The following is a 10,000-nucleotide window of genomic DNA, read 5'->3' on the forward strand; positions in this document are numbered from 1 at the left end:
ACCTCATCAGACATGTTTGCGCCAATAAAACAAACCAGTCAGGTACCTGCATCTTGGTGGCCGCTCCCCCCCCCCTCCCCCCTTCCACTCCGCCCATCTTTGCTCTTAGAGGTAGGGAGGGGGTGGGAAGGAGGGGGTGAGAAGGAGGCGGGAGGAGGGACCGGAGGAGGGTGGAAAGGGGGAAGGGGAGTAAGGGAGGGTGGGAGGAAAGGACGAAGGAAGAGAAAAGGTGAAGAGAAGGAAGTGATAGGAAGGAAGGGGGAAGGGAAAGAGAGACGGGGAAGAGGAGAGGGAGGGTGTCAGCGGGGTTGGGATGGCGGATGGTGGAGAAGGAAAGAGGAAGAAAGAAAAATGGTGGGCGGAAGTGGAAATGAGTGAGGAAGAGAACAAAAGAGGGAGACGGAGTGGGAGCGAAGAAGAGAGATAGAGGAGGATAGAAGAAGGATGAGGATATGGTAAGGGGGATGAATGTTCACCGACTAAAGATGAAAGAGGGGAACAGAGGAAAAAGGTGAGAGAGAAATAGAAAGAGAGAAAGAGAGAGGGAGAGAGAGAGAGAGAGAGAGAGAGAGAGAGAGAGAGAGAGAGAGAGAGAGAGAGAGAGAGAGAGAGAGAGAGAGAGAGAGAAAGAGAGAGAGAGAGTGTGAGAGAGAGAGAGGAAAGAGAGAGAGAGAAGAAAGAGAAAGAAAGAGAAAGAAAGGGATGAAAAGGAGAAAAGAGAGACCAAGAGGAAAGGGAAAAAGGAGAGACCAAAAGGAAAGGGAAAAAGGAGAGACCAAGAGGAAAGGGAAAAAGGAGAGACCAAGAGGAAAGGGAAAAAGGAGAGACCAAAAGGAAAGGGGAAAAGGAGAGACCAAAAGGAAAGAGGAAAAGGAGAGACCAAAAGGAAAGGGAAAAAGGAGAGACCAAGAGGAAAGGGAAAAAGGAGAGACCAAGAGGAAAGGGAAAAAGGAGAGACCAAAAGGAAAGGGAAAAAGGAGAGACCAAGAGGAAAGGGAAAAAGGAGAGACCAAGAGGAAAGGGAAAAAGGAGAGACCAAGAGGAAAGGGAAAAAGGAGAGACCAAGAGGAAAGGGAAAAAGGAGAGACCAAGAGGAAAGGGAAAAAGGAGAGACCAAAAGGAAGGAAAAAGAGAGACCAAGAGGAAAGGGAAAAAGGAGAGACCAAGAGGAAAGGGAAAAAGGAGAGACCAAAAGGAAAGGGAAAAAGGAGAGACCAAGAGGAAAGGGAAGAAGGAGAGACCAAAAGGAAAGGGAAAAAGGAGAGACCAAAAGGAAAGAGGAAAAGGAGAGACCAAAAGGAAAGGATAAAAGGAGAGACCAAGAGGAAAGGGAAGAAGGAGAGACCAAAAGGAAAGGGAAAAAGGAGAGACCAAAAGGAAAGAGGAAAAGGAGAGACCAAAAGGAAAGGGAAAAAGGAGAGACCAAGAGGAAAGGGAAAAGAAGAGACCAAGAGGAAAGGGAAAAGAAGAGACCAAGAGGAAAGGGAAAAAGGAGAGACCAAGAGGAAAGGGGAAAAGGAGAGACCAAGAGGAAAGGGAAAAAGGAGAGACCAAGAGGAAAGGGAAAAAGGAGAGACCAAGAGGAAAGGAGAAAAGAGAGACCAAGAGGAAAGGGAAAAAGGAGAGACCAAGAGGAAAGGGGAAAAGGAGAGACCAAGAGGAAAGGGGAAAAGGAGAGACCAAAAGGAAAGGGAAAAAGGAGAGACCAAGAGGAAAGGGGAAAAGGAGAGACCAAGAGGAAAGGGAAAAAGGAGAGACCAAGAGGAAAGGGGAAAAGGTTGAAGACCAAGTGGAAAGAAAAAGGAGAGACCAGAGAAAGGGACAAAGGAGAGACCAAAAGAAAGGAAAAGGTGAGCCCAGAGGAAAGGAGAAAAGAGAGACCAAGAGGAAAGGGGAAAAGGAGAGACCAAGAGGAAAGGGAAAAAGGAGAGACCAAAAGGAAAGGGGAAAAGGAGAGACCAAGAGGAAAGGGGAAAAGGAGAGACCAAGAGGAAAGGGAAAAAGGAGAGACCAAAAGGAAAGGGAAAAGAAGAGACCAAGAGGAAAGGGAAAAAGGAGAGACCAAAAGGAAAGGGAAAAGGAGAGACCAAGAGGAAAGGGGAAAAGGAGAGACCAAGAGGAAAGGGGAAAAGGAGAGACCAAGAGGAAAGGGAAAAAGGAGAGACCAAAAGGAAAGGGAAAAGGAGAGACCAAGAGGAAAGGGAAAAAGGAGAGACCAAGAGGAAAGGGAAAAAGGAGAGACCAAGAGGAAAGGGGAAAAGGAGAGACCAAGAGGAAAGGGGAAAAGGAGAGACCAAGAGGAAAGGGGAAAAGGAGAGACCAAGAGGAAAGGGGAAAAGGAGAGACCAAAAGGAAAGGGGAAAAGGAGAGACCAAGAGGAAAGGGGAAAAGGAGAGACCAAGAGGAAAGGGGAAAAGGAGAGACCAAGAGGAAAGGGAAAAAGGAGAGACCAAGAGGAAAGGGAAAAAGGAGAGACCAAGAGGAAAGGGAAAAAGGAGAGACCAAGAGGAAAGGGGAAAAGGAGAGACCAAGAGGAAAGGGGAAAAGGAGAGACCAAGAGGAAAGGGAAAAAGGAGAGACCAAAAGGAAAGGGAAAAGGAGAGACCAAGAGGAAAGGGAAAAAGGAGAGACCAAGAGGAAAGGGAAGACCAAGACGGAAAGGGCAAAAAGAGAGACCTAAAAGAAAAGGAAAAAGAAGGAGAGACCAAGAGGAAAGGGGAAAAGGAGAGACCAAGAGGAAAGGGAAAAAGGAGAGACCAAAAGGAAAGGGGAAAAGGAGAGACCAAGAGGAAAGGGAAAAAGGAGAGACCAAGAGGAAAGGGGAAAAGGAGAGACCAAGAGGAAAGGGGAAAAGGAGAGACCAAGAGGAAAGGGAAAAAGGAGAGACCAAAAGGAAAGGGGAAAAGGAGAGACCAAGAGGAAAGGGAAAAAGGAGAGACCAAAAGGAAAGGGAAAAAGGAGAGACCAAAAGGAAAGGGAAAAAGGAGAGACCAAAAGGAAAGGGGAAAAGGAGAGACCAAGAGGAAAGGGAAGAAGGAGAGACCAAAAGGAAAGGGGAAAAGGAGAGACCAAAAGGAAAGGGGAAAAGGAGAGACCAAAAGGAAAGAGAGACCAAGAGTAAAGGGAAAAAGGAGAGACCAAGAGAAAGGGAAAAAAGGAGAACCAAGAGAAGGGAAAAAGGAGAGACCAAGAGGAGAGATCAAGAGGAGAGATGGAGAGATGGAAGTAGAAAGGTGCTGCCATGGAGCGGCGGGGTGATGGAGAGGCGTAAAGGTGGAAAATTAGAGCAGGACAGATGGAGAGAGATTGTGAGATTAGGAGATGGAGACGTGAAGCTGAGAAGAAAGGGGGAGACGAAGAGATGGAAAGATGACGGGCCGGAAAGACGAAAAAGTAGAGAGATGAACATATGAAGTCCCTTTCCCTTTCCCTTTCCCTTTCCCTTTCCCTTTCCCTTTCCCTTTCCCTTTCCCTTTCCCTTTCCCTTTCCCTTTCCCTTTCCCTTTCCCTTTCCCTTTCCCTTTCCCTTTCCCTTTCCCTTTCCCTTTCCCTTTCCCTTTCCCTTTCCCTTTCCCTTTCCCTTTCCCTTTCCCTTTCCCTTTCCCTTTCCCTTTCCCTTTCCCTTTCCCTTTCCCTTTCCCTTTCCCTTTCCCTTTCCCTTTCCCTTTCCCTTTCCCTTTCCCTTTCCCTTTCCCTTTCCCTTTCCCTTTCCCTTTCCCTTTCCCTTTCCCTTTCCCTTTCCCTTTCCCTTTCCCTTTCCCTTTCCCTTTCCCTTTCCCTTTCCCTTTCCCTTTCCCTTTCTCTTTCCCTTTCCCTTTCCCTTTCCCTTTCCCTTTCCCTTTCCCTTTCCCTTTCCCTTTCCCTTTCCCTTTCCCTTTCCCTTTCCCTTTCCCTTTCCCTTTCCCTTTCCCTTTCCCTTTCCCTCTCCATTTCCCTTTCCCTTTCCCTTTCCCTTTCCCTTTCCCTTCCCCTTCCCCATTTCCCCCCTTTCCCCTTCCCCTCCCGCTCTCCCTTCCCCAGTGTCAAAGCCCTCGCAACGATCGCCTGTGGTCAACACAACAATAGATGCCGTGGGATTTTGCTAAGTCAGTATATTGGCGTTTATATATATATATATATTTTTTTTTTGGGGGGGGACGAGGGTGGGGAGGGGCGGGGATACGGACAAGCCAAGCTTAGTGCACTTGTTTCGCTCTTCCAGTCCCCCCTCCCCTCCCTCTTCCTCCTCTCCCTCTTCCCTTCCTCTTCCCCTTCCCCTTACCACCCTTTGCCGTCATGTCTATGCCTTTCTCAAGAGGAATCATTCTCTTCCTCTTCTTTCTCTTTTTTTCTTATATTTCAGATAGATAGATTTATAGATAAAGGAGTATAGATATACATAGATAAGCAGATAGATAAACAGATATATAGGTAGATAGATACATGGGTAGATGTATACAGATATGCAGAGATGGACACGTAGATGGAAAGGAGGTATGTAGGTAAGTAGATAGGTAGATAGGTAGATAGGTAGATAGATAGATAGATAGATAGATAGATAGATAGATAGATAGGTAGATAGATAGATAGATAGATAGATAGATTGGTAGGTAGGTAGATAGGTACAAAGACAATGACAGACAGACAGCAAGATAGATTGATAGATACAGTGACGTTCGTGTGTAGATTTATTAGTCACTTATTATCAGTTTCATGCTTATACATTCACTTCATTAATGCTCATAGCATACAAGGATGCTCACAGTACACCGCCAAAATCATCATACGAACCGACTTCAGAATACAATAATTCGTGAATAATGAATGAATGAATATATGAGTATCGCAAAATCGCATGAGTACACCGTAAAAAAAATATCGATCATCAACACATTACAAAAAAAATAAATATATATAGTGACCAAAACAAAAGTAAAACGGAGAGGTGGTTGGGGAGGAGGTGGGGGGTTGAGGCGGGAGGAGGGGGGAGAACTGACCATGTAGGTAGGCTTAGGATCAGTCGACTCGTGTAGGCCTCATGTAATGCAGATGAAGGAATCCCTGTTGCTCACCCTGGGTACGGGGTATTGGGGGGGGGGGGGGTTAAGGGTATGGGTAAGGGGGAGGTAAGGGTGTGGGTAAGGGGTAGGGGGGGAGGTATGGGTAAGGGGTGGGAGAATAGGTGGGGCACGCACGGAGGGATGAGGATAGTGGGTAAGGGACCTCCCCCCATCCCCTGACACCCCCCCCCGGGCGGTCACCTGTGTCACCTGTCAAGGGTCCTTCGGAGAAAAGTGTGAGTGATTGAGGGTCGGGTGGATTCGCTGATTTGATTAGCGCTGGGGTTTCTCGCCTCGGCTGGGGGGGGGGGGGGGCCTGCCGCGAGCGGTTTAGGACTGTATTGGTTATGTATTTTTTTTCTTATCTTTTTTCTGTTTTTATTCATCTTCTCTTCTCCTCTCTTCTTTAATCATTTCTACTCTTATCTACTCTTCTCCTCTCTTTCCTTTCTTATCTTCTTTCTCTCTTCATCGCTCTTTTCCATAATCTTTATCATCTTATCCTTCCTCCCTCTCCCTCTCCCTCTTAATCTTTCTCTCTCCTTCTCCTATTCACTCTCTCCTTCTTTCCCATTCCCTCTTTAGCAACGAAACACCATTTTCCTTTTTCGCCTTGCACCTCTTCCCCTATTTCCGTAACGCAAACGTGTGCTGTACAAGTGTACATCGAGATCGCTCGCACCCAGGCGTCAGAAATAGCACACCAAGCCACAACGTAAACAAGAGAGGGTTTATGACCTCACAAAGGATAATAAAAAAGCCGCATGCAGAGCAAAACGTTTTAAGATGGAAACGTTTATGATGGTGGTGACCGGGTCGATTTTTTTTATAGGGGTAACTTATGTCGTCACTGTTTACTGTGAACTTGCTTACCCTGTCTTTCCCTTTTAAGTCATCCGTCCTGCTCTTCCATGCTCTTCTCTTTTTCCTTTTCCTTCTCCTTCCCCATCCCCTCCTCTTCCATGCTCTTCTCTTTTTCCTTTTCCTTCTCCTTCTTCTCCCCCTCCTCTTCCTCTTCCTTCTTTTCTTTCTCATCTTCCGTCTTCTTCTCCTTCTTCTTCTCCGTGCCTTTATCATCTTCCTCCTTCTTTTTCACCTTCTCACATCTTCCTTCTCTTTCTCTTTATCCTACACGTCCTTCTTCTTTCGTTTCCCTCCCCTTCTTCACTCCTTCGCTCCCTCCCTTCTACCCTCGCTTCTCCCCTCCACCTCTCCCCCTCTCTCACCTTACCATCGAAGAAAATCCTCCAGACACACCTTTCCTTCCTTGCCTTACATTAGCACGTATAACTCCCTCGCTACGTCTCTATGTATTGCGTCATCGCTGTCTTCTCTTCAAGCGTTGCTCGCTGACCCACTGGCGTGATGGTTTTCTCAAAATACCGATTTTTCTTTTTCATCTAATTCCTCTCAACTCGTTTCTCTATCTTATACCTATTGTTTTCTAAACTTTTAACATTTAATTGGCTTGTTAAATGTTATTCATTATATTTCCTTATATAATAATGTTAATCAATCTTGTTTATCGCGCTGTTTTGGAAAAAAAAACACCCTGCAATTTTATTTCATTTATATTTATACTCACTGGATAGAGAGAGAGTGAGGGAGAGGGAGAGAGAGGGAGGGAGAGAGAGAGGAGGAGGAGGAGGAGGAGGAGGAGGAGGAGGAGGAGGAGGAGGAGGAGGAGGAGGAGGAGGAGGAGGAGGGGAAAGAGGAGGGAGGAGGAGAGAGAGAGGAGAGAGAGGAGGGAGAGAGGGAGGAGAGAGGAGAGAAGGGAGAGGAGAGAGAAGGAGAGAGAGAGAAGGGAAGGAGAGAGGAGAAGGAGAGAGAGAGAGAGAGAGAGAGGAGAGAGAGAGAGGAGAGAGAGAGAGAGAGAGAGAGAGAGAGGGGAGGAGGAGAGAGAGAGAGAGGAGAGAGAGAGAGAGAGAGAGGAGAGAGAGAGAGAGAAAGAGAGAGAGGTCGAGAGAGAGAGAGAGAGAGAGAGAGAAGGAGAGAGAGAGAGAGAGAGAGAGAGAGAGAGAGAGACAGAGAGAGAGAGAGAGAGAGAGAGAGAGAGAGAGAGAGAGAGAGAGAGAGAGAGAGAAAGAAAGAAAATTATTTCATAAACAAAGGAAAATACAGAAACGCGCACAAAAACACTTTTCTAATACTAATACCTCACTAGACTTGCAAAATAGGTCAGAGGGGGAACGCCTGAGAGAGTGGGGGAAGGGAGAAAAATCTCTCCCCCCCCCCTCTCCCGCCGGCCAACCACCCGTGACCTTATACTGACCTTTCACCTAAGACAATAAAAAAGGTGTGTTGGGGGATGGGAGGGAGGGGGTTGAGGGGTAGAGGGCGCTATGAAATCGTAAATAACTGACCCTAAATTACATTGCTTTGAATCATTCTTCACATCTTCGAACTTTGATGATCGCTCGGACTAAGGAAGTAAATGGTAATATATGAGAGGAGGAAGAGAGATGGGAGGGAGGGAAGGAGGAGGGGAGGGGGGCCGGGGGACAGGGGACGGGTGAGGGAGAGAGGGAGGGGAGAGGGAGAGAGGTGGAGAGGGAGAGGGAGAGAGGTGGAGAGGGAGAGGGAGAGGGAGAGAGGTGGAGAGGGGGAGGTGGAGAGGGAGAGGGAGAGAGGTGGAGAGGGAGAGAGGTGGAGAGGGAGAGGTGGAGAGGGAGAGGGATGGGGAGGGGGGGAGGGAGAGGGGGAATGAGAGGGAGAGAGGAAGATGAGAGAGATGGGGGGAAAGGAAAGGATTAAGGGAGAGGGAGAGAGGAAGAGAGAGATTGGAAGGAGGGCAGGAGGGAAGGAGGATGGGAGGGAGGAAGGGAGGGAGGGGAGGGGTAGGGGAGGGGAGGGAGGGGAGGGGTAGGGGAGGGGAGGGAGAGGAGGGGTAGGGGAGGGGAGGGAGGGGAAGGAAACGGAGAAGAGGGAGAGAGGAGGAGGAGAGATGGGGGAGATGTCTACGGCAAGGGAGAGGGAGAGGGAGAGGGTGAGGGAGGGTGAGGGAGAGGGTGAGGGAGGGTGAGGGAGGGAGGGAGAGGGAGAGGGAGAGGGAGAGGGAGAGGGAGAGGGAGAGAGAGAGAGAGAGGATAGGGAGAGGAGAGAAAGGAGGGGAGAAGAAGATGGGAGTGATGGACAGGGAAAAAGAGAGAGAGAGAGAGAAGAGAAAGAGAGGGAAAGAGGGAGAGAGAGGAGAGAGGAGAGAGAGGAGAGAGAGAGAGAGAAGAGAAGATGGAGAGAGAGAGGAGAGAGAGAGAGAGAGAGAGAGAAAGAGAGAGAAAGAAAGAGAAGGGAAAAAGATGGAAAGAAAGAGAGAGAAAGAGGAGAAAGAGAGAGAGAGATAGAGAGAGAGAGAGAGAGAGGAGAGATGGAGAGAGAGAGAGATAAGAGGAGAGGGGGAAGGAGGAGGGAGAGGGAGGAGGAGAGGAGAGAGAAGGAGAGGGAGAGAGAGAGAGAAGAGAGAGAGAGAGAGAGGTTGAGAGAGAGAGAGAGAGCTTGAGAGAGAGAGAGAGAGCTTGAGAGAGCGAGAGTGAGTGTGTGTGTGAGAGAGAGAGAGAGAGAGAGAGAGAGAGAGAGAGAGAGAGAGAGAGAGAGAGAGAGAGAGAGAGAGAGAGAGAGAGAGAGAGAGAGAGAGAGAGAGAGAGGAAGATAGTGAGAAAGAAAGATGAGAGAGAGAAAAAAAAAGATGGAGAGAGAGAAAGACTGAGAAAGAGAGAGAGAAAAAAAATGGGAAGAGAGCGAGAGAGAGAAACTCCTCTATCTGTTTTTGATTGCTTTTACAAGATACAGTTCTGAAAGTTGCGTTAACTGCTCATCAGTTATTACATATTGAACCATCCTGATTGCCATAAACTAAATTTCATTTTGGGCAGAAATGAAGTCAACAGCAATTAATCGTCCTGCTGGCATATGGACGGAAGTTACCTGTCGCTTGCAGGGACGGGTAACTTCAACAAATACTAAGTGATGATCTTCCAAAGTGAGCTTCCAGGTAATCAGAATTATATGGAAACACAGTGTCGTTGATGTTGGTCAGTTCCAGAAAAGTAATTTGTGTTACGTATTTACTTCTTAAACTGCCTCCTCGACTACCTTTCTCATTTTCATTTGTCAATGTTTTATTTCGGACGTAAGATTTCCGATCGATAAGGAATTCAATAGATCTTTCTCGCAAGTGTAATTAAATTATGATAAAAAAAAACGTATTTCAGATCATCAGCAATAATATATAAAACAGCCATAACGACCTTGTCTACATAACAAACAGCATAAAGCGACTTACCGAATCTGTACTGCGCCAAACTCAAAGGAATCCATAACAGGACTCCCGGTAAAAGTAAACGCATTTCGACTATTATCTCCTTTGCTTCATCACCAGAGACAAACGGATTCCTTGTTCAGTCACGGGGCACGAGATAAGCACTGACACACCCGTCCCCCAGCACTACCCAAGACCAACTGGCTGTCAAGATTGTTTTGGTCTCGGGCCAGGGCGGCGTGCCCGGTGCCCCGCCCGCCATCTACCGGTGGTCTGCCTCACCAACTGGCTGGGCATCCTATAAACATATTGGTATATGCTTATATATATATATGTATATATATGTATATACATATATATATACATATATATATATATGTATGTGTGTGTGTATGTGTGTGTATGTGTGTGTGTGTGTGTGTGTGTGTGTGTGTGTGTTTTAAATGTATCCATTTATGTGTGTGTGTGTGTATATATATATACATACACACATATATACATATATATATACATATATATAGGGCAAGGGAGAGGGATAGGGGGAGGGAAAGGAAAAGGGAGAGTGAGAGAGGAGAGGGCGTAAGAGGGGCGTCTCTCTCTCTCTCTCTCTCTCTCTCTCTCTCTCTCTCTCTCTCTCTCTCTCTCTCTCTCTCTCTCTCTCTCTCTCTCTCTCTCTCTCTCTTTCTCTCCAGCCTGTGTTAAGGAA

The 10,000-nt window shown here is 47.3% G+C and overlaps 1 protein-coding gene across 1 annotated transcript in view; it reads right to left on the bottom strand.

Moving 5' to 3' along the window:
• wb (wing blister) overlaps positions 1–9,488 on the bottom strand; it is a 240,685-nt gene extending 231,197 nt beyond the window's left edge. Inside the window, exon 1 of the mRNA XM_086551150.1 lies at positions 9,319–9,488. Coding sequence (XP_086407276.1) covers positions 9,319–9,382 — 64 coding nt within the window. The 5' untranslated portion in view covers positions 9,383–9,488. The remainder of the gene's footprint in view (positions 1–9,318) is intronic.
• Between the last annotated feature and the right edge of the window lie 512 nt (positions 9,489–10,000).

Source organism: Penaeus japonicus, unplaced genomic scaffold (genome assembly GCF_977035675.1).
Source record: "Penaeus japonicus unplaced genomic scaffold, GWHDUDI00000001_assembly GWHDUDI00000024, whole genome shotgun sequence".
In the NCBI taxonomy this organism is placed as follows: domain Eukaryota; kingdom Metazoa; phylum Arthropoda; class Malacostraca; order Decapoda; family Penaeidae; genus Penaeus; species Penaeus japonicus.